General features: G+C 36.9%; 1 protein-coding gene across 1 annotated transcript; it reads right to left on the bottom strand.

Moving 5' to 3' along the window:
* Nucleotides 1-717: 717 nt before the first annotated feature.
* On the bottom strand, nt 718-23,624 carry NBN (nibrin). Its single transcript, XM_065752814.1, has 16 exons — nt 23,474-23,624; nt 22,226-22,359; nt 21,569-21,714; nt 20,566-20,725; nt 18,938-19,041; nt 15,748-15,865; nt 15,285-15,475; nt 14,412-14,512; nt 11,753-11,891; nt 11,079-11,321; nt 10,370-10,799; nt 7,727-7,816; nt 6,361-6,516; nt 5,301-5,414; nt 4,340-4,389; nt 718-1,702 (listed from the first exon to the last, which is right to left on the bottom strand). The coding sequence occupies exons 1-16, from the start codon at nt 23,502-23,504 to the stop codon at nt 1,672-1,674; spliced, it is 2,238 nt and encodes a 745-aa protein (XP_065608886.1). The 5' UTR covers nt 23,505-23,624; the 3' UTR covers nt 718-1,671.
* Between the last annotated feature and the right edge of the window lie 1,889 nt (nt 23,625-25,513).

Below are 25,513 nucleotides of genomic sequence, written 5' to 3'. Positions count from 1 at the left end.
ACTTTACTTAATGAACCACTGGGAAGGCCACCATGATTAGGTATTATCTACACTTAAGACTCTTAATGGATTCCTAACTCTTAAGACAATAACCCCGAAAAAGTGCTCAAGAACTCAATTAACTTCCTTTTCTCCCTCTTGAGACCAGCTCCTTTGGCTTCTCTTGGCCTGAATCTTCAATACCAGATAAATGACATCATTATTTCAAATCACAGCAGTATTCATTTAGCTTCCCTGCCACTCCTTGATCTGAAACTTTCAAGTTTTTCTTCTCTCACTGATGGAAAAGCTCCTCTAATCCTAACAATCAAGGACAAGTCTCTACAAACAGTACTTGGACAGTTGTTTCCTACGGACAGATAAATGGTAAATGACAAGTGATCAATGGTAATGACAAATAAGTAAAGCTAAATTCTTTGTTTTATTGAAAATAATGAGTAGTAACTGTCAGCTTGAAGAGGGGAGTGGTTTGCACTTCTCAACCAGAAGCATACTTATTTTCTGTACAAGATTCATTTAACAGAAAAGATCCTGAGCAGCTCCAAAAGAACTGCTCATGTCCCTTGAAAGGAATAGCACCTGGCATTTATCAGTTAGAACAAGACTGACATCCATCCCATTCCCTTAACTACAATGTTTTATTGCTTTGAAAACAAAAACCACAAGTCTCAATTTTGTACTTGTGGAAATCATCAAATCTAGTCTTCTTCCCCCCTCTGCAAATGAAAACAGTTTACTGATTTATACTTCAGAGGAATTGGTAAGTCAGATTTTCATGTGATACTATAGGAGAGTCATAAACTCCTGTAAGACGATGGTCATCATGTAGCTTTTTAAGAACAGCTTAAGGAAAAATCAACAGCCATTTTCAAACACAGTTCTTCTCTATTTGCAAATGAAAGGGAATAGGTGGAGAAAGAATCAATCTTTGTCTCTCTCCCCTTTCAAAGAATCAAAAAGCAAAATGGAACTGCTTGTTGCTGTTGTAAAATGTTCCTGTTTACAGGACTGTTTCTAGCCCAGCATCTGGATGTTCAAACAAACACTGGCTATTTGACTACTGATAATGGGGCAAGATCTCTCATTTCTTAATCCTAAGCTGTGTTTCAATATTCACCATCACAAAAAATTGGTGTCTATGTATAAATAATTTGATGTACCATTTTTAAGAACAGGAAGAAGCTGGAGTTGATTAATATTAAATTTGTGCCTGAGTGAACCAGAAATACTTAAGGTTTGGTGTAACTTCTTTGTCCTGATTATGCACTCTTCAAAAGCTTTTTACTGTAAGGCAAATGTGATAACATACAAAAACCTAATTATTTAACAAGGCCTTTCTAAAAACAAAAAAACCTTGATCTTAGCTTCCTTTCTTCCAACCTCCCTTCCAATAGTACTGACAAATAAACATCAGAAAGAAACTGCCTGAAATTAAATCCTAAATACATGTGGTATTTTCCTGAGCATTACTCTGAAACAAAAATATTAAGGTCTTGAATGTACAATCCTTGAAAAAAATTCTTCTGTAACAAAACCAAGATTTAAAAACAAGTCATATGATAACAGATGAAATAGACACACCTGTATATATTACATGCTGTAATTAGCAAACATATCAGTGGAGCAGAAAGCAGGTTTTGATACAGAACTGCTGTAAATTCACGTCACCATTTATCTTCTCCTCTTCACATTAGGATCATACCTGCAACAACAAAAGAAGTTGCCTCAATTAAGTATGGCTCCACGATATTTAGATATAAGTATGTGATGCAAATGATCTTATGATACATCCATAATAAGGGATTGGGCAGTGTTCAGCCCTCTCCCAGGCTGCCCTTCTGTGATTAACTATGGCCTCTACAATTTGACTGAAGGATGCAGAAGTTAAAGCTGTGTATGAACCAAGAATAAGAGCCTTCCCTAGCTACTTTCCCAGCTACTCAAAATCGCTGTATCTATCCCACCCATAAGCAAGATTCTCCAAGTCCATAAGATATCAAAGTGCTACTGAGACACCCTGCAAAAATCCAGAGGCCCGGGGAAGAAAGGATACTGTACATTCACAGCAGTGTACAACATTTGGCCACAAAACCTTCTGCTGCTTCCTACTCCCACACAGAATTCCTTGCTTTATCTTCTCCTTCTTACAGCTTCTGATTGACTTTTAAGTTAATATCATCCACTTTCTGGAGAAAAAATCATTTACTGAGTTACAGCAATACATTTATGATTTTCATGTGCTACACCCCTTGGCCTTCTTTTTCTCCATTTGTGCCTCACCTCCCCACATCCTATGTCACTCCTTTGAAATCCTAATATGCTTTGTGCTCATGCATGAACAACTTAGGGACACAACAAATGAGCAGGCAGTTTTACTTCCTCTAATTCTGAGCTCATTCATCAGGACTTTTTTGCTTAGGAAGGAAAATGCCACAACTTCTGAGCCAAATTACATCACCATATAACTGCAGAGCTATTACAGAAGTCACTGCTCTAACACATGAAATGGTTTGTACACCTATTGATACACAGTATGATGTCTTTTGACATTCGTTTGGACAAACATAACCTTCTCCACCATATATGCTTTTCTTCTAAAATGGACAGGTCTTAGTATTAGTCAAATGCATGGCAGGTCAGAAGACACGCAGTGACTGCTTGCTTCTTCAAATAGAACTAAGAAAAGGATTAAAGCTCTGCTTTAATGAGATAATTACATTCAATCTCATAATATTTCTTTGACTTCGTTGTTACAACGTTGCTCCAAATCAATTCTAAAGTTTGAGGATGTCCTGGACACCAAATCATATCTGGGGGTTTTGAAGAACAGATAAAACCAGAGGAGACATTCCATGGTGCCCTGATGGCAGAGGCTCCCAGCTTCAGTTCCATCTGTGACTGCCTATGAAGAAGCTGACACTGACCATCACAAACACCTCTCTATTTAATCTCACCTTCAGTCATTTTTCATGTTAAATGAATCACGTCTTCCAGACAGAAAGAAATCAAACAGCAATGTCTAAGAAAGGAAACTCTACAGTGCCTGTGGCTCAGACTGGAAAGAAAGCTACAAAGATCCCGCTGCTGGCATGAGCATATAAAGAAACAAAGGACCTTGCTGGGAATAGGGAATGAAGGGCACAAAGATTGTTACCAAGCATAATCTATTCATTTGTAGTCTTATCAGAAAGACATTTCTTTCCCTTCCTCCCCCGTTTCTCTCTGTACTGAATCAGAAGCTGATGAAGGCACAGATTTTCTTTCCAACTCATCTCTACCTTAGAGCACGGCTGTTTCTAATTTCATCTTCAAATGCAATTTTCAGGGGAAATTGCAGCTGTTAACATTAGAATCACTCCAACCGGTTTTGCTCAGGATAAAGGACAAAATTAGAAGTAGGTTGCGATCTGCTGAACATTAAACTACGTGTTTTAATATTTTTGGAAGCTTCTGTACATGCCACTATCCTAAATAAACCAGAGCTCAGGTCAAAACTTTTCTAAGCATGAACACACGTGAATTAATCTAAGTTTCCACTCCTTCTGAAAGGTTCGAATTAATCACGATGTTTTGGATCAGGTGAACAACTGAAAGAAGGGATAATGAAAGAAAATCGCTGATACGTCTTAGAAGAAAATATCATGAATTATGGCAAAAAAGCACAGAAAATATAATAGTTAAATGTATTTATATTTTTTTAAGCTTTGTCTTAGATTCTGGGACTCATTACCTCAAAGATCAAAGAAGATCACTCCACCCATCACTTCCTTCACAGAACTACCAGTCTATTGCTTTAGTTCCCTGAGCACAACACAGATAAGTACCATGGCTAGCATTAAGAGTTGCAAACTCCAGAGCTGCTTCTCAGGAATTCAAATGAGTGGCTTAAATCTAACACCAAACTGTTTCATCAGACAAATGTTAACAGCACAGAGCCTGGCTCTGAAAATCTCTTCCAATCTTTGTGAATAATCAACCACAGAACCACACAATATTCTGAGGAGCTGAAAGGGGCCCACAGGGATCACCGAAAGTTTACCTTCTGGCTCCACACAGGACTAAGACATGAGACAGAAAATGGCAATGTTCTCGTTGGAGAATGTTCTTATTAAAATATTATGGTCATTCTGAAGAAAAGTGGAAGCTTAAGGCATTAAAAACAATGAGGAGAATTAATGAAAGTTACCTTGAGTATAATTCCATACATGGCAATACATGAGATTTTGAAAACAAGCAAAGTAGTCTTTTGCAGAATTGGATTTGTCAAAAACAAAAAACAAAAACACCCAAGATGTAATGAAATATACACCTTTTCTAAACATAAATATAAATCTCTTACCTAAAGAGATCATCAGCAAGTGATTCTTCTTTTGCACGTCGATTCTGTTCCTGACAAAATAAGAGTTTTCAATATTGTATATTAAGGATGAAGGTAATGAAGACCAATGAGCTCCTCCACTACCATAGATTTTTCCATGAAAAAAAACTTAAGCTCACTATGGACTCTATATTCCATTAGTCACAGCTTGCTACTGCTGCTAACTAGCAGATTAGTCTATGATTTGGTCAAAAATTAGCTTTTTGTTTTTTAAAGCATTATAGGAATTGGGGAAATTTTGTCTGATTATTGGGTTATAAGAGAAATTTTAATCAGCATTATCTACATCCAGGAACAACAACAACAAAAAAAAAAAAAGGAGGTAAGCAACGGGATCTTGATCAGCCCACAGAAACAAAGTATGGATCATCAGCAAGTACTTTTAAAGAAACTACTGCAAAATGAAAAGTGATGGTGCTTTGATAAAAACATAGCTTCTAAGTAAAGAGGGGAAAAAAGCATAAAACTTCTCAGTGTATTAGTAAATTGCAACTGAATTTTATACTCAGGTATTTTCTGTTCTGTTCAAGAGAACACCAAGTATCAATTGCACGTTATAACAATTCAAACAAAGACTACTACACAGAAGTCCTTCCCACCTCTCTGTCACATCTGTAGGAACCACAACTTAGCAGCCTGCTTATTTTTGTTATTAAAATATATATATCACTCTTTAATAGTGATTTAAATCAAGATAATGATTATATGAATTCTTAATGTAGAATGCATTCAAATGATCAGCAGAAAAAAGCCTTACCTCTGGCTTTCAGTAACTTTGCTAACACATGTGTAACAGATAATTGGCTGAGATTAGTTTCAAAAGGAAAATGTTCAAGTATTCCAGAAATGACCACAGATCAATATGACCACTTTCAGGAGTTAAGTTTTGGCTTTGCTCATCCTCAAGAAAAAAATTCCTTACCTCCAATTCTTCTCTTAACCATTCTTCTAGCTCTGAATTCTTTCTAGCTTGGTGAGCAACCAAATCTGATCCTCCAATAATGTATGGAAGTTGTCCTGCACCTGGATAAGGGACCTAGAGACAATAAATTCTTTAAGTTACAATGCGAGGCAAGCACAATGCAAGAAAAAGGTCTGTCAGCAATGAAAGTCAGGCTTTCTTTGAATAACATTCATCAGACATTAAACTTAAATGAGACTGAAGTGAGAAAAGTATATTGCAACCTATTAAGTTCCCCCCTTTGCAAAAGTGAACAAAAAATATCTGAATAAATATGATATGTATTAAATGAAGTCTGAAAACACTATAAAACTGATTTATACTGACAGATTTTTATTTTACATCGAAATACAAAAGCATCTATTACAGAAAGATGGCAATAAAAATGCTATCAGAAATATAAAATGTTATCTAAAATGACTGCTTACTCTCAGATAACTGGAAATTGCGTTACTTGATTAACATTATTATATTTTACTGAAAAGCAATTCCAGGGATCTTAAACCATGTATGTCACTAGAATTAGTTATAGTAAATATACATGTATATATGTACTTATTTTTAATATAAAGAGGTACTTTTATACCGTATGCTAAGGATTTCCTTAAAGTTCTCCCCAGGAGCCAAGCAAGCAATAGTCTTACAAAAATGAGATAATAATTTAAGTTCCATATAGCATTTCAAATGTTATTTTCTAACAAGATTCAGAATCAGCACGTGCTCTTTGGAGAAGTTTAATTGCAAACTTTTGGAGGTACAACCTGCAATTACACTTTCACTAAGGTTACATTTGGCATCACCTAGCAGCTTAGAATTTAAGCGGCAGCCAGGAAGAAATTACAAGGATCTAAAGAACCTTTATCAATGTAGTACTTTCTGTTCAGTTAGAAAAATACTTGGTAATAATATAGTATGATACCAAAACTGTTCAGTTTTCTGTGGAAATTATTAAGGAAAGTATTAAGGAAATACTTCTAGTCATTTTAAACAGTGCCATCTTGTGACCATTTGAAATACACACCTTTCTAAACGTTTTGAAATTGTTCTGTCCCCTGCATCGGGTACTTCTAATAGTCGGACTGTTTGGTCTTGGACAGCTGACAACCAGTGATCTAAATTCAACCAACAGAAGTTTGCTGGGAAGATTGCTGGAGTCATCTTCAGCTTTGTTGTGGTTCTCATATGGGAAGAAAAAGAAAGGAGCGCTTTAAGTGTATAAACTGACATAAGATGTATCTCACAGCCTTCTCATGTATTTATCAGTGGAGACTGATGCTGTGTGAATTCATTTCTCACATATTTACATCTGTTGAAAGCACAGGATTATTAAAAACTGCAGTCATATTTCTGAGGTTAGGGCACTTCATTTTACTAGGATGTATATCCTCTTTTTGCAATGAAGCTATTATCTAAGAATATTCTTCTCCACTCTGCCTCTAACCTGGACTAATTCTATTGTTTATTCTAACAGAAACTCCAAGGAAGAATAAGTTGAATGTCTTCAGCTTAATTCTGCCCTACAGATTTAAGTTTAGACCAATTTTGTCACGATCAACTGAATCTGATAAACGAAGCAACTTTATTTTGTACATGCAAACACTCATATCTGCAAATCTGAATGCATACTTTTCAGCTTGGAGTTAGATCTATGTGGACTAAAAATGAAGTCTGATTGGAAGACAAGTACACAGGCTTACAATATCTTCAGGGATAGCTCTAGCCCAGATACAGCACTGCTATTTCATTGTAATATAAATTCCTTAATCCAAGATGACCCTGCACTTTGGTGTACTTGCACAGCATTCCCTCTTCTTGAATTGTATTGCATACCCATGCCCAAAAAATAAAATAAAATCCTGCTGTTTGTGGGCTAACTACACTCTTCCCTCTACAGAATCTTTCCATTTCTGCCTTACTGCCATTCCCAGCTATTCTCCTCTCTCATTAATTCATCCTCCCACAGTAATCTCACCTATAACAGTATGCTATTTACTATTAACTGCTGTATCCTCAATAGTCCATCTGTTTCATTTTAGTTCTGACCTCCTTACAGAAGCCAAGGAGATCCCATTCTTGTCAGGTCTTCAAGTAGTTACTAACATAAACATCAGTACCAGTATTAACCATATTGAAAAGTTAATACAATTACACTAGGTTTCTGTAATCTCAGTCATCTTAAATACCCGTTAGAAATAGAAGACTTTATGCAAACATAAACTACAGTTTTGCCTTTACGCAGTCATTAAGTTTGTCAATACTACTCAAATTTACTTTCAGAATTCTATCTTCAGAGTTTCCTTGCCCTAAATTATGATTTGACAGTATTACGTTCTTAACTGCAAAACTTTTGTGCACTTCCTTAATGATTCTGAAAGTCTGAAGCTTACAATTAATGTGCTTCTTGCTGAGACTGATGATTCTTCCTTGATCTCATTTTTCCTTTCTGGAGTCGGAACTGATCCAACTTCTTCTTCTCTCTATTGATTAAATGTTGGAATTAAACAAAAATTATAACAACAATTAGATAATATTGCTTTCTGCCTTTTATTATGGAATAATTATGTTTAGATCAATATAAAGAGATAGAAAATAAATTGTAATGAAGCACACAATACTTAGAAAATCATGTGATTTTTTTGTACACTGTCTGCTTTGAGTTATAAATGAGAACTTTTTGCTGATGTCTTTTGTCCTACGCAAGTAGCAAATGTTCTGTCCACATCTTCAAAGTCCTGCCACACTCTACAAAACACTTTAAAAGCTCATTAATATAATAAACAGTACCATTAGATATTTCATTGAAGTGTGCATGTGTAGAAAATAAATTTCACTGCTAGGACAGGAAAGCGTTCTGTTGGCTGCTTTCATCTCAAAGGTTAAACCTGCTTTCCTTTTTCTAAATGGCTTTCAGTGGTTGAAGAAAATCAGGTCAGCTTTACGTGCCCTGTAGATTTTAAGTCAGTAATCCACATTATTTTTCTTGTCAGACAAGCAAAGTATTTCTGTGCTTAAAGAAAACAGGTAACATACCTGTGGGGCTTTATTGTGAACCCTTCCTCTTTCACTGAAAATATGATTTACCTGAAGAAAATAAGTCTTTGTTAATGAATTACAGAATCACAGAAAGGTTTGGGTTGAAAGGTACTTTTAAGATCTTCTAGTTCCAACCCCCTGCTATAGGCAGGGACACCTCTGTCTAGACCAGGTTGCTCAAAGCCCCAACCAGCCTGGCCTTGAGTGCTTCTAGGGAAGGGGCATCCACATCTATCAGAATACCTTTCTTCAGCAAAAATTTAGGGTGTATATTTAAAAATGATAAAAGAACAATTTAGTTATACATAGAAATCTTCTTCCCTTATGACTCTGTAATATCAGATAAGCAAAACTTCCCAGATCATAAAAAAATTCCTAAGATTATTCCAAGCAACCATTTCAGTCTCTCAGTACAGTCAGACTCAAAAGTACCTCATCTCTAATAGTATAAACCAACCAAACAAAATAACAAAGAAAAAACTCTACAATTAGATTACTTTCTATCTTCTAAAACGTGCCAGCTACAAACATTAAAAAAAAAAACCTTTATAAAATTATACTGAAGTTTGAAATTCAGACCTCACAGAAGCAATCTCACATATCTGGAGAAGAGCATTAAGCTTGTATCAAATATGGACGCATGACTGATAATGCTGTCCTGCAAACTCACAGAGAGGTGGTGGAGTCTCCTTCTCTGGAGACGTTCCAGACCCGCCTGGACGCCTACCTGTGCAACCTGGGCTAGGGAGCTGCTCTGGCAGGGGGTTGGACTCCATGATCTCTGGAGGTCCCTTCCAACCCATACAGTTCTGTGACTCTGTGAAACTACAGCTACTCAATTGTGCATTTTAGCTTTACAGCATTTAAACACTGCCTATGCTGTGTAAGAATTTGCTGGACAGTAACCTCTGAAACTTTTAAAATGGAAGAAAAATCTTTTTTATTTTCTTGTTCCTGTTTCAGTTTAGTTTTCTTTTTTATTCTCCCCAATAAAGTGGCTGTTTTTCTACATCTCTCCTAGAAAAATATCTTACTCTGAAAAAAAACCAAAAATAATCGAAAAAAAAACAAATGATAAGCTACTTCATGATGAAAATAATGTCTCCAATCTTGTCCTCTTCCTCTTCTCTAGCCTAATCTGCATTTCTGATCTTCACAGGGTAATAAGTATTTTCAATCAAATATAAATATTTAGACAAAAAAAAAAAAGAATAAAAACTGCAACAGCTTTTAAAATTATGTGGCTTTTAGATGAAATTTTAAGTTAAGTTTGCAGGGCTTATCAATTTTCACACTAGGGAATGAATATGAAATGAGAGTATTTACACTACAATGAAGCTGTACAAATCCAAGCCTGACGTCCTGGGACTTCCAGAGTTGAAGTCTGGCATCTCATTACAAGACATTAACATGAGCCACATTTTGCCACCTGGATCTTTCTTCAAGTGGTGTGTTTTCAGAACTTCTGAACAACTTCTAAAATGTAAAACTGAGTCTGTCCATACTTAACCAGGCTTTATGTATATACTGCTTTGTGACATTATTTTATTTATTTTTAATGGGCATTGAGGGTTTGAATTGCCTCATACAGGAATTCTATTGATCTTCCACTTGTCACATAGAGAAATTCTGAATTGAAAGATGTTGGATGCTACTGTGGTGTTGAACAAAAGAGGTCACCATAAGGTTTCATCAGAAAATTCATGCTATTTTAGCACCTATATTAACAATACAATTAACACAACAACACATGCCATGAGAAGTTATTGGCCCACTGACGTATTCTGCCATTCTGCCTGCACTACTTGAAGCAAAAAGAGAAGAAAAATGCCTGAATATAAGAGTTTTCAATTCACAACGAAACTGACAAAATGAAAATAAAATTAGATTGGTGTAAAACTGCAATGCATGAACAACTTTTCTTAGACTTAAAGAAGCCATCCTTCAAATACAATCGTCAACTTCAAGATCAGGCACATGAGAAGAATGTAACTTACCATTTCATTCTCCTCTCTCTGCTTTGCTTTTACTTCTTCCATTCTGCTGCCTTTGGTTTCCAGACACCTCTTCATTCGTTTATTGCTTGGAGCTTCCTGGTCACCATTTGCTGTTTGCTTTTCCCAGTCTAGATCCCTGCTCTCAAACACAATCTCTAGTGTTTCTACATCTTCAGATAAATCACCTAACTCCTTTCTTTTCTTTGGTGCAGGATTCTCACCGAAAGTAATGTTAGTGTCAGTTTTATCACTTGCTACGTCACCACTTCCCCTTCCAAGCTGGATGTTATTTTCCTTTTGACGCTGCTCTGGTTCACTGTTCCACGCTGATGAAGCTGAGGATTCAGTGCACTTGGAAAGAGGCAACAGCCTGTTCTCCAGTTTTGCTAGTTTGGATGCAGATGTTTCTTCTCCTTCTTCAGCTCTTTCCCTTAGCCGTAAAGTAACAAAAGTAAAAAAACAAACAAAAACAACCCATTACAATGATGTCTTTGAATACGATTAGCTGCATCAGCAACATAACAGCTTCCTGAGGTTTCAGAGATGGTATTGTGAAGTTTGAATGTAAATACTTTTGAGAAATACTTTTCCCTTTTCAGAAGCTGATCTAAAAATTACCTTTTCACTAATTCTATTATGAATAAAATGCACATCATTTGAGTTATGCAGAAAAAGCAATAACATAAAGGAAGTAATGCCAAGAACATACCTTTTCCTAGCGACATGGAAGTAATTTGTAATTGAATTAGACTGCTGATGTGAAGTGCACTCTCTAGGTTTATTAACCTCCAAAATTTTAGATGGAGAGAGCTGATTATTTTTTTGACTAAACCCAGATGTTCTGTTTGCTCCAGATATCAATGCTCCTGCATTTGCAGTGCCACTTGTGCTAGGGTGCTCCTTCACAGCAGTGTGCTGGAAAGCCACTTTTTCTCTCTTCTTTATCTCCGTACTGTATCAGAGAGAAAAAAATGTGTGTATTAGGTGAACAAACAAAAAGTTACCACAGAGATACACTTCTGCATAATACTGCTTCTTAAAAAGTGACTTGTACTTTGAACATACTTATAAACAATGTATTTGTGCTAACAACCGATGCTGTAAGATCTGTGACATTTACTTTTCATTATCGCAAAATGGCTTAAAAATTCTGACTACAGTTAAGATAGACAGATATCCAACATCTGCATTCCCATTTATTGTTCCATACTGTTATTTACCACTTGAAAGCAGAAATTAGCTCACTGCAGACAGGTGAAAGCAATTCATGAAGTGCCATTTTGAACACTGTGCGCCTCTGCCATGGCACTGATGAAGTTCCTCTACCACAAGGAGAGTACTTAGCAAGTTTTAGCTCAGAAACTACTTCCATGCATACTTTACCATGTCTGCTCTTCCATTTCTGTATCAGTCACATATAATGCATTGTTATCTGTGGCAGCAGCTGGCATTATTGTTCCATCCACAACCAAACTCTGAGAAATGTCTGGCCCTGCTCCTGATGCAGTGCTTCTAGTTACAGCTGCAAGATCAACATGAGGAAAGAACAGAAAGATTAATATCCAGTGTTTTTCTCTGCATGTACCATCACACTACCACCTTAACCTATCAGGTGAGATTTTAGGAAAATGGTAATCACGCAGTTTCTAAATGGCCAAATTCTATGGTCTGGTTTTGGTTAAATATTCCACTGAATTAAGACACAGAATGTTGCTTAAATAAGGATGAACTACTATGGAAAATTACTTATTCATGTTGTCATTATGTAATATATAAATCACACAATGCAAAACTGTCACAGCACAAAGTCCACCATCTGTTTACGTTTACTTTTTTATAATGATCTGTTAACATCATCGTTATCCTAGGGATTATCCTTAAAATAACTAAAATCCTGTTTGTTTGTTATCAAAATATCTCACAATAAATGTCTTTGGCCAACAGGCCATAAATAGGTCATCAAAGGAGTGCCTTAAAACACTGCTTGTTGCTCTGTTTAGTTACTTGAATTTTTGCTCCGTAGAACCAAAAGAAATGCACATACACCGTCTTTTATATTGTTTGCCCTTTCCACTTCTCTTTGTCTTCTCTAAGATCAAACAGCACATCTTAGTATCCTTAACATTCATGTCACACTGCCCTTCTAGATACTTTTTTAAATTACAACTTAGTACTCGTTCCCTTACAATTTTCCTGCATCTCATTCTGATAAGTCTATGACAGCATTATCCTCTTGGATAACACCTTTTATATATATACATTTTCCTACCACTGTAACCTATACAGGAATAACCTACAGAATCATGTAGGCCTCTTTCTTGAGCTGATACATCTTATATGATTTCATATGATTACTACAGTTTAGATGAGCAAGATAATAGTATCCTGCTATTCATTGTCGAGCCAAGAGTGGAGGAAGAGGTCTTGCTTATAATCCCTGTGATTTGAAACATACACGTAACTGTTTCTGATAACCTCAAAACTCTAGAATTTGTTCCCTCTTGACAAATAAACTGCAAGCACAGCAAGCTTAAAATACCATAGACAGTCTTTTAATGTAAGTTGATCAGGTAATTTAACCTTCACCTAACTGAATCATTCAGACAGGGAAACAAGACTCAGCATTTCTAATTTATTCAGATGTCGGCTCTGTTAATAGTGTTAAATTTAATGTGAGAATCCATATATTCTCTATTGTTTCCTAACCTCCACTGGATAGACAACAGATCATATATAAATTACTCATACAAAAGCTCTAGTTAATCAAAACATTTATCAGGCCTCTGCCAGTATTACTGTCATATCTTTCTCAAAGAATCACAGAGTCACAGAACTGTAGGGGCTGGAAGGGACCTCCAGAGATCACGGAGTCCAACCCCCTGCCAAAGCAGCTCCCTAGCCCAGGTTGCACAGGTAGGCGTCCAGGCGGGTCTGGAACGTCTCCAGAGAAGGAGACTCCACCACCTCTCTGTGCAGCTGTGCCACTGCTCCGTCACTGCACTGGGAAGAAGTTCCCACACACATTTGTGCAGAACTTCCTATGCCTCAGTTTGTGGCCATTTCCCCTCATCCTATCTCCACACACTGCTGAGAAGAGTCCAGCCTCGTCCCTTTGCCTCCTGCACCTTAGGTATTTATGTCTCTTCAAAATACATTTTTGAATAAGCAATGTTCTTATACGTAAAGACAAATTCATGGAGTTTATAACTTTTTTTTTTAGTAGTTTCTTTGTTTTGTTTTGCTTTTAAGTTATAGGATTTACTAACTGATTTACCACTTCACAGAAAAGAATAGAAACTAAAATTATACACGTAATCCTAACAATTTCATAGAAACAAAATGCATTCTTACTACTTTAGAAGCAGCATGAAAAGAAAATTAGATAAAAGAAACGTAAATCTCGTCTCCCAAAGACACTTCTTGCTCTTTTATTGGCAAATATAAAATTTACATTTCAAGACAAAACACGTAATGTACATTTTCCATACTGTTACTTTAACAAATGTGCCAATTTGGATTTTGAACTGGAAGTGGGGGTGGGGAGGATTTCCCTAAAGCAAATTCTTCTGTGTGCAAAGAAAGCAAGACTTTACAAATTAATTTAGTTCTTATTCTCTAGATTTCTAACACCAGCCTATTAACTCATTACCCCAGCCTCTTCATACAAGACAGAATAGCTTGGAATTCACAACTACTATACACATTGATTAGCAGCTACTAAAACAACCAACCTCAGATGATTGTTTTAAAGTATCTTTCCTTGAAACTAACTGTGTCTGTTTTTCACTTTTGAGATGTTACTTTTTATTTATTTATTTTTAATCTACACCTATAGGTCACATTGTTTTCAATGCAGCTTATAGCAAGCAGTTGAAAAAGCATTTATCTTTCCAGATTTGCATACATTTTTCATGCAGCACCATTCTATTTTAGTGGTATTGTGAAATAAAGAACCTTGGCATTACTATACCTGATGCCCCGTACAAAAAGAAATGCTACTTCTTTATTACTGTTGGCTTAGTACTACCCTTCTTCCAATTACCTTGGTCACCAGGCTGCCTCTGGGGGTTGCAGTATCTCTCTGTAGACATGAAGATCACTGCCAATCCAATTTCTGCTTCAGGAATAACCCTGAGATTGTTGCTGTTAACACACAGATAAAATCAACACAGATAAAAATACGTTTCTCAATACAGACTCAAAGCTGAAGAGACAAACAAGTAGATATATGTCAAGGTATAAAATGCTCATCACACATCTCTGCTGTAACACAGCCATGAGAAGAGCTTGAATGCAGATGAATCTCCCTGCTAAACAAGTCTAGTCACCACGTTTTCTCTAACTATTAAGTTAAGGTTTGGGATTATAGTTTCTTGGATTTTTTATTATAGTACTATAAAAATACTAACATCTACAAAACAAGTAGCCTGCTCTCTCTCTCTCAAAAAAAATTATATACACCCACACACACACATATATACAAGCTGCCTTTCACAATCATTATGAGTAAGTAGATGACAGCAATGAGCCACATAGCTTCCAAGTGCCCTGTATTTCATGGAAAACATGAAATATGTATGAATATTGAGAGAAGAATCAAAGATGATAGATGATATATCCCCCATTTTTAGAATATATTCATTTTTAACTTTTTTTAAAGCTGGAAGAAAGCTTGCCTTCTCTAATTTCAAACCAACTCAATGAGTAGAAGAACCTCCCCCCGAAAAACACCCAAATACAGAGCTGCCAAATCCTTTCTTTCATGCTCAAAGAAATTCTAGTTACTGTGCTATGTACTTACTTAAGAGCCACTATCTAAGCATACTAGCACTTTCATATATGCAAATACACTGACTAAAATCACTGCAGAAATTTTAACATAATCCCCTTTCTGTGCAACAGAACAACTATTCACCTTTCCAAGACAGTCAGAATGGAATCAGTCCAGCTTCTCATGGACTCAGATCCTAGGACCTGAGAGTTTGTCATTCCAACATCAACAACACAAACTTCAGGAGAAACCAGTGAAGAAGTTTCTTTTCTTCCCTCCGTCATCAGTTTTGCTTCCCCTCCTCCAAGAATAACTGCTGGACCCAGTTTCTTGTGCTAAGAAAAGAATGCAATTAAAAAAATCTTAAAATACAGTCTGTTGAGAAGTATGCTAACCTATGAGCATAAATCTCATTGCTATGTATTAATGCAGAACTGATGTGTTCTGTTTCTACTCCTGCATTTTATCTTACTTAGGTAGTTGTCTTGTAGAAAGATAAAATATACAGAAATATTTCCCGAGTGACCCAGAATGAGTCTGAATCTAGAGAAAAGAGAATATATGCTTAGCTCTCCCCCAACATCTTTGCAATGTAAAACCCAGTTACCTGCTTGGCAGTCAGAAATACAAAAGTTTTTCCACTGAATACTTTTTTCCTTTCAGGATGCCCTGATAAATCCAGGTTATCAATACCAATGGAAGGTTCATCAACTGGAGGATAAAAGCTGTAAAAACCGAAGATTAAAGTTACCAGATTTAGATATCTGTTTCAGTACTGGTTTGATATTCCCTTCTGTTTTTGCTTAAAGCTGGGAAGTTAAAATACTGCACTGCTTTGTTTCTGTTGAAGATATTGATATAAATATTTCTTCAAGGGACTAAGAGAAAACAGAACCTCCCATTTCTCAACATCTAAGCTTAGACCAACACTTTCTATCTCAATAAATACAAGAACAAGAATCTGGGGAAAGCATACACTAAGCTTGTATATTTTCCACTGTAATCATAATCCATAATTCAATGATGATAGGCCACAGCACACTAAAATAATTACAGTTAATTTTAAATGAACTTTATGTTCTTCCAATTAATCCCTAAAGGTTTATATACACAATTAACAAACTTGAATTCGAAGTTTCAACAAAATAAGAAATAAATCAGTATTTGATAACTTTCAGTGACCATCCGAGTCTGATACAGAGTAACACAGAAATGGTTCCCAAACTAGAATAAATACAGGAGACAGAGACATCTTTAAAAAAAACAAAACAAAAAATGACTAAGAAGGGAGAATGCAGTTTCTATTATTTTGTTGTATTTCATACAGGGCTGTGCCTATGCAGCTGTTAGCAATCTGGACATTTTTCTTCCTTAACAGGTTATTGGTGAGTACAAGAAGACTGTGGTAATACATTTCACCACAAAAAGCCTTGAATAAGAAGCCAATTATGTGCATGTATTACAGTGCTCTGAAGTCTTGGTATAAACCGAGAGGAGTTGTAATGTTTTGGAACTTGAAGATTTCACTGGCACAAAGATTTCTGAGGAATCAGTTCTACAGTAGTAAGGTTTTATTAAGGATCACTCTCCATTCCCACCCCAATAAGACTTGCTTATTTCAGATCCAAATTAGTATTGCCCTGAGTTTTTTAGTGTCCTATCAGTGTACTAGCTCACGTCAGCTCTAACTACACTGTACAATATAATATTTTCAGAAACTGAATAGAAGCTGATGCTGTGTAAATTTTCAGTATTTTCCCACAAGCTACATTTTATAAGATCTCTTGTACTGTAATTATTTTAAATACAGATCTCAACAACTGTCTTATTCAGCCTGATGCAGAATTCTCTCTTTGAAAGCTAAATAAAAGATATATTGCTAGTGTCAATCAAATGTAGTGAGCTCATTTCCTCTGAGAGTACTAAGAGTTAACAAAAATGCTAAAGAAAGGGAAACACATCCATCAGATTATATTTTACAGAGCACTTAACAGCTCAATTGCAATGACATTTTCATATTAAAAGAATGGATAACAGCACCCTTGTTTAAAGCTCAAACTACTATTCCTCCTTTACAGAAAAGTAACAATAAATCAAGCAAATTTCAGACTGCAAAATCAACTGATGCTTTTAAGGGTTTGTATTAGCTCTCTTAAAAAAAATAACTGCCAGAAATCTTTATGCCCAATATTCTAGAATGTATTCTCAATCTTTTTGTGTGTGTGTGTGTGTGTGTGTGTTTGTATAAGAACGTTAACTCTAATTAGATGGAAAAGTTATATTTTGTGAAGCTTCCCTTGCTTGTGTAACTGAAGATCACTCCGTACCACTCTAAGAGGATCTCCTCAATAAACCTGCAAATGTAAAACAGCATCTGGAAACTAAAGAGTATTTGCTGCCCACTGCTCTAGGTTGGCACTTGTGTTGCTCTAAAAAGACACTGCCATGTTCTGTAACAGACATCCAGACACGGATGTACTCCAGATAGCACCTCATGAGGGTAGAGTAAAGAGGTACAATCACCTGCTTGTCCTTATTGGAGCCCAGGATACCATTGGCTGCAAAGAGCACATTGTTGGCTCATGTTCATTTTTAACACCACAAGGACCCCAAGGTACAAATGTCAAGTATTACAGCTTCTCAAAGCTACAAGAAGCAGAAATGACAAAGAACATGTACCCGTAGAATTTACCTTTTAAAGATACGTAATGCCAATTTATCACCTACATAAGTCACCTATTCGTATTTAAGTAAAAAAAAAGAAAAAAAAGAAAGAAAAAAGCCCACCTTTTCAGGGTAAAAATAATAACAGTGATAAAGGCTCAGATGAAATTCTTTCATACAATAAATAGAAGGGATTATTTTATGCTTTTCTATGTGGACCACAGAATGACCAAACGGCTATTATTTATTGCAAAAGTCCAAAAGGTCACAGAGTGACCAAAATAATACTATTTGTTCTGAAGCAAAAACACTCTTCTCGAATTATTTTAACTGTATTTGATTCTCATACAGTGAAGGCTAACTCACATTAGTCTCAGTCTCCCAGAAGAAAACAAACAATGAAGATCTGTTAGTTTCTTCAAGTTAACCTGCTTTGATCAAACCTTACAAGCTCTTTTCTCATGTAACAAGAGTCAGAATGCAAAACAATGGCCTCAAGATGTGCCAAGAAGTATTTTTTTTTCCACTGAGTGTTGTCAAGCATTGCATCAGGCAGCCCAGCAAAGTGGTGGAATCCCCAACTCTGGAGGAATTTATGAGACAGGTGGATGTAGCACTGAGGGACATGGTTTAGTGATGGGACGTGGCAGGTCAGGTTGGATTGATGGTTGGACTTGACAATCTTGAAGGTCTTTTCCAACCTAAAGGATTTTACAGTTCTATGACTAACCTCATAATCTAACCGTTTACTGGAAAAATGTTCTTATAATGAAATAAGGTTAATATAGTGTTTTCCACACAAATCTAATTTTCTTCATTTTAATATATCAACTCCCAAAAGAGTTTCCATGATGCTTCAAACATATTACCATAGAGATTGCTATAGCAACCTCTCTGAAAAAATGCTCCTCTCTAGAGCTAGCAACATCTCTAAGCATATAATCAAATCCAAAAGCTCACTTCATGAATCTAGGTAGGAGAAGAAAATTGCCTAAAGATTAAAATGATAGCCATTCTTCCACAAATAAAGCTACTGTAAGTCACATTCTATGAACCATCAGCAGATAAGTGTGCAATTATTTGATATCTAACTCAAATAAAATTAATTCTATGACACTGGAAGCAATACCTACCTTTCAGGAGTTGGCAACTGTTGCCTGGACTGAACAGCTTTGATTAATTCATTAAAAAACTCTGGTTTTATAATTGGTCGCCCACAAATCAAAGCACATATCGTCTGAGAAGAGAGAAAACACATTTATCATTAGGAAAAAGCCTAACTAGAATACAGTTCAACTGACTGTAGCTTTATTTTAGGTCACAAAAACACATCTGTACACACTTAATCACATCTTACTGATGTGAATGACATGACACAAATATAACTTCATTTGATTTTGCCATAGAAAAAACAAATAACAGTTTTGCTATGGAACTGTATATAGTAACTAATGAAAATCAGCAACAGACTTCATAAGAACTAAAGCTCCAATACACAAAATGATGACACTGTGTTGTTGTTGTTGTTTTGGTTGATTGATTTTTTGCCTTATTTTTCTTTTGTCCACAAAGTGACTAAATAAACACTAATGCTCGATTTGTACAACTATACTGGATATACCCAGTGAACTGAAAATTTTAAAGGCTAAACGTTTTTCCCAATTAAAGTGCACTACTATGAAACTATCCAAAAGTTAACATAAAATCTAGAAGAAAGTTGGTAACAAGCAAAATGAACACTAAGGAAAACTCCGTTCTTCATTTGAAATTAAAAATATAGTAAAAATGGGAAAAACAGTATACATCAAGCCTCTACATTAGGTAAATATTTAGAATGGTAATTAAAAGAGAAAAATCTAAGCAAATACAGTCTGATTACACAGATTTACTTGAGAGAAATAGAACCATGTTACCTTTAATGTTTCTTTTAACTTAGATATAAAGTTCCATAATCAGAAAGAAAGAAAATTGTGTGGGCTCTCAGCAAAATAAAATCATTTTTTGTTGTTATTTTTTATCCATCCCAGTACCCTCAGTAGGGTGATGTTAGCTTTTCCTTCAGGTGAGCTCTCTGATCCAAACTACTGTACAGGTGTATGAAAGACACAGCAAGCACAGGAGAGGGAGCAAGAGTACAGTGGGAGGAGGCTCAATAAACTCCAACTGTGGAACTGAATCAGTGAGAAATTTAACAAAGTAGTAAAAGAAAGACCAGGCAAACAAACAAACAAAAAACAAGACGAGAACAACTGCACACACAAAAGAACCAGCCTTAACAAAGTAGTAAAAGAAAGACCAGGCAAACAAACAAACAAAAAACAAGACGAGAACAACTGCACACACAAAAGAACCAGCCAACCAACAAGGCCATCTTTTTTAATGATAGGATTTTCCACAAATACTACAAGAACACTGGGAGGGAGAAAAAAAAGACTTTTCTTTGTTTCTCTAAATTTCTTAATTTTCAAATACCCTGTTCCATTTTTACTCCACTTTAAAATGGCATTTTGGCCAGAGAGACACTTTACTTTCTCCATTCTCTTCTCACTCTTTCTCTTAAACAACTTCTATTTTCTTCCCATTTTCTCTCCCTCCAACATGAATCTCCATAAATTTGGAAGAGCTGACATCACAGAGGAAAATGTTGGCTAACTAAAATAACACAAAGCTTTGCTACAATCTTGAGTACGTCTAGAATTTTATTTCACATTAATTGGAAAGCTTCAAACCAACCCTATCCATGTGCAAAAACTCAACATACCTTAACAGTAACTTTTACTGATGCCATTACAAGGTGAGTACATTCTTTTGTCCATTCATTCACAACAAGCCCTCCGAGCTGCTGGATGGCCTCATTTAAAGCAGCTTTCTGAGCAACATCTAAACACGAGGAGCAGACAACTAAAGATTCATATTCTACTCTGCAAAGAACAAGTAAAAGAGATATGCTTTAGTAGCTATGGCATAGCATTATGGTGAACAAAGCTGTCTTAGGAATCACTGCTGTTTCACAGGGATTCCAGTAAGTAAATAAACAGACCCCTGCAATTCTTATATGGATCGAAGACTGTGCTTTAAAATTTCCTGATGAAAGTAAATAACTAATTTCTATTCAGAAAAATAAACTGCATGTTGATTAGGTACTTGAAATGTTTATTCTTGAGACTGTCATCTCAAGAAAGAGCACAGACACCAATCAGAATCAGTGCTTGAAGAACACTGCAAGGTTTGAGATCTGGAAATATTTGAAAAAATCCAGCATGTATTTCCCAAGGCAAGAAGTATGCTCAACAGAACAATTCATGAACAGATAAGTATTTGAAAGGCATGAGTTTTGTAGTATGCAAGGTCAAGAAACTTTTTTCTATGACTGTTCTTACACTTGAACATAGGCCTCTGTCATTTAGAATTAGAGAATATCAAATTCTATGATTTGATTTGGTGTAGGCTAAAATCATATCAACCATGGAAGTCATGATGTGACATCTTTTAAAATGGCATTGGTAAATAAACTACTATTTTCTTAAAAATTAAAATTGTATCTCAAAATGAATTATAAACAAAATACGTACTAAAAAGGGGTTTCAGAAGCAGGATGCAGAACACAGCAAAGGATTATCCATTTTCTCTGCTTTCTAAAGACTCAGTATGTAAATTCCCTTAGCATTCTACTACTCAACAAGTTGTACGATGTGCTATAACACTCTCTTTGTAAGCTGTTATTGTCTACTTAGTATTTAATCATTAGATTGAGTACTTCTTACCTAAACTTGCTCTCAAAGACTCCAAAATTGACTCTGTCACCAGACTGTAAAGACCTTGAAGTGCCACTCAGTTTTGATCCATTAACAAATGTACCATACTTGGAGGTGTCTTTTATTGTTAACACAGGGACAGAAACAGACTGGCTCTGAAAATAAACATAAATAAGCATGACTGTTTATCAGAAATGGGTAACATAAAAGGAATTCTGGTTGACTGGCTTAAAAATATCCAGAGAAACCGCAACATGTAATTGACAGTGAAGTGCCGGCTGCTAATTCTCCAAGGAACATTTTTCTTTTCCACAGCTCCCTAATCAAACACAGAATTAATGATGTGGAGTGAAACACGCATTCCAGAACCAAACCTGCAGTAAAGTTTTTTTTTTTACAAATTGAAATGTAATTGCATGATTTTCCTGCTGTATTAATACAAACACCTAATCAACTTGCACTCTGGGCTAGAAGGAACACTCAACTATGAGCCTGGACCATTAGAACCATGCCAATGGATTTCTCAGCACAAACAAGCAATGCAGGGAAAAAAAAAAACAAACTAAGAAAAGATAGATGATCAATGGTTCTACTCCATCTGTACTGTCACGGTATACTGAGTTAACAACACTGTATTTTTAATGCAGTAAAATGCTGGCTGCTTACATGGGTTGTTTCAGGATGAATTACAGTCAGAACTGCATGACTTCGACTGATTGATTGATCATCTTGAATTAGAATTGCACAGTTTTTGCGCCCAACAACATATTCGGTGCCAACTAAAAGTCGAAATGGCTCCCCTGAAAATAAACAAAAGAGAGAGAAAAATATCCATTTACAAGAAACTCCAAAATATCCAATGTACCTAGAATCAATTCAGAAGTTTATAAAGTATCTAACTGTTGTACCTTGTCACACATCACTTATTAGCCTGACAAGAATCATGCATTTAATTTATAGGCAAAACTTGTTTCTTACTGTTATGATTACATAATAAACAAAGCAGTACCATATTTTTGTACTAAAACTTGATTTATTCTATCTCGCATTACTTCTTCATAGAAGCACACAAAACACAAACTTTACAGGTACATAACTTACTAACAGTATATAACTTATGGACTAATTTAAGTGTTTCAGACAAAAATGCCTTCCTAAAGGATGCTGAAAGATCTGCATCATAAAGCAGACAGATACTCAGTAAGTTCAGCCTCTGACCTATGCTGCAGCTTATTGTCATCTAGATCACTTAACAGTGCGTGGCTTGAAGATATCCAAATGGCACTGGACATCCACGAGCAGTGAATCAGGAGTACTAGTTTTTCAGACAGTAATACATCAAACTCTGTTCAGTGCAGACAGACAGTGCTGTCAGTAAGATGGAAACTAAGCATCCTTAAGTCACTCCCAATGAAGGAGGAAACAAAAAGCAGATGCAGTGGTGGCTGCTTTTGATAAGAGAAAGCACTTAAGTGAAAAAGCTGCTTCGAGTTGATCAAAACTCCTAAGGACAAAGAAACCTAGGAACAACGGCGCAACGACAACTGAGTCAAAATCGCATTCAAGAAACACGTTTCAAGTTCAACACTTGGTCCCTGAAACATCAACGTAAAAGTCAGGCATCGTTCCTGGAGGGAGAGACTGAGCGACCTCTGCCTGTGGGCTCAGCTCTCCAGGTCCTGCAGGGCAGCACCACGCTGACTCCGCTGGCGGCAGCAACCCTGGGACACATCGCCAGCAAGGCTAACACAGCACTGCCACCGCGATCAGGGTTCCGGTGAAAAAGGGAGTCCCACCGGGTACCGCAACGGAAACCGAAAGCCGGGCCTCCCAGGGAGGAGGTGGTGGAGCCGGCCTGAGCACAGGCCCTGAGCGGAGGGGCGTGGAAGGGCCCCACGCCCGCGGTGCCCTCACCTGGTCCTGCGGCGGGCAGCAGCTTCCACATCCTGCGGCCGGCGGGAACCCCGCGAGGGGCTGCGGCTTGCCCGCTGCTCCCCCGGGTGGGGAACGGAGAGCCGCTGGTGCTCCGCCGCCCGCCCCGCCACCGCGCCCGGCCGTGCGAGAGAGCAGGGAGCGCCACGTGGTGGCGGCGGGCGGACGGCACAGCCAGGTCAACCACTGCAGCCCGCCCCGCCGGGCATGCGCGGCGGCACCGAGAAGGCTCGGCCCGCCCCAGAGAGGGGCTCTGCCCGGCCTGGGGCTGCGCCCTTCCACTAAGAGATGTCTATCAGGAGTGACATTCGGGTGGAATCTTAAATCTGTGTAATAGAATCATAGAAAGGTTTGGGTTGGAAGGGACCTTTAAGATCACCTAGCTCCAACCCCTGCTATAGGCAGGATACCTCTCTCTAGAGCAGGCTGTCACAGCCCCATCCAGCCTGGCCTTGAGTGCTTCCAGGGAGGGGGCATCCAAAGCCAAGCAGACAAGTTTTCTTCATTGTCTTGGCTCATTTTTTCAGTCCGTCATAATTGTGCAATTTCCATTTTTCACTAGGGCGGCCAAAAATTTATGGTGCATCCTAGATGAGGCTATATTTCAGCTTTACGTAATGGTACTGAAATATTCTCCGTATTGTTCATTATCATTATTCTGTCTTACTTATCCCTTTGGCTTGGCTTTTGTGATAACAATTTCATATGACAAATCATCATCGTAAGAAACTGTATGAATCCTGTAAATCACATTATAACTTCTATGCTCTCAATTTCCCTGCATTTACCTGATTTCATTTTCTGCTATTGTGTTTTCCTATTGATCCCCATTTACCTTCTAGACTTCCTGAGTTTCTCACTGCTTATCTGATCCTGACTGACCTAAGGACTGCCCATGCTTTAAGTTTTTGATTCTCCATGTATTTCTTTATTTTTCTGATCATAAGTGATTCATCAGGGTTCAAAACTTAATTTCCACAGTGGCTGTCAGCACAGAAATAGGCCTTTCAGATAGCCATATAGGCTACAGGCTTAACTCAATAAATGAACTGGTGAAGTAGCACCACAGTCCATCAAGCCCAGTGAAACAGTATCTAAATAGGATATTGAGGTGATCCACCATATATCTTTTACCCTGAACAGAAACATAGATCTGCACCATGTCTTAGTTATGCCAGCTTTCTCTTTCCTGATACTTACCCTTCACTGAGGATTTTTTTCAGTAGCCTTTTGTTTCTTGGACCATTTCTAAACTTCATCCCGAGGAGTTAACCTATTCATGTAGTTGGAGTAGCAGAAACTGCAGGAATACAAGTTTACAACCATTGTCACACCTGGCCAGTCCCTTGAAAGCATGAACTCTGTTTGCCAAGGCTCACATCATTTCTTCACGGTGTTTCTGTAACAGCTATTGAGACGATTCTCTCTGCAGAAGACTAGAGCTAGTGAGACACTTTCAGACCACGCTTTCCTAAGTTTTTAATGACTTTTTTTTCCTCCGGTCACCCCAGAAAATTGAAAAAAAAAAAATAATAAAAATGAAATAAAAATAAAATAATAATAATAAAAAAATAAAATTTAAAAAAATAATAAAAATAAAATAAAAATAAAAGGAATAATAATAAAAAAAAGATTAGGTATTTTCTGCCCAGTAAAACCTCCCAACTTGTTTTCAACCAGAGATTTGATGCCTGAATATTTAATGTATTCTTAAAACTCTTTCCAAACTCCTAATCAGCTACCACCCAAACAGAACTGATATTTATGAAGTGGAATAACCTCATTTTAGACAAATCTGATTTCATTGCAAAGCTCAGACAGCCTTCCTTCTCTTACACTTCTAGATCACGAGACACGAAGGGTGTAGATGTATTTTTATGAGCTTGTCTGCTTTCTAATCTCTGAGAACCGCCGATCGCGATCTTGAGCTGGGCAGTTATCAGCCCTGCTTGAGACCGCTTTTTTCATATAGGTTAAAATAGACGACGACGCAACACCAGCACGCACGGCACAGCCCGCGCC

The sequence above is a fragment of the Cyrtonyx montezumae genome, unplaced genomic scaffold, assembly GCF_038088225.1.
Source record: "Cyrtonyx montezumae isolate F1298 unplaced genomic scaffold, pur_monq_1.0 scaffold_8, whole genome shotgun sequence".
Lineage (NCBI taxonomy): Eukaryota > Metazoa > Chordata > Aves > Galliformes > Odontophoridae > Cyrtonyx > Cyrtonyx montezumae.
Note: the sequence above shows the minus strand (reverse complement) of the source record. Positions and strands in the feature narration are given on the sequence as shown.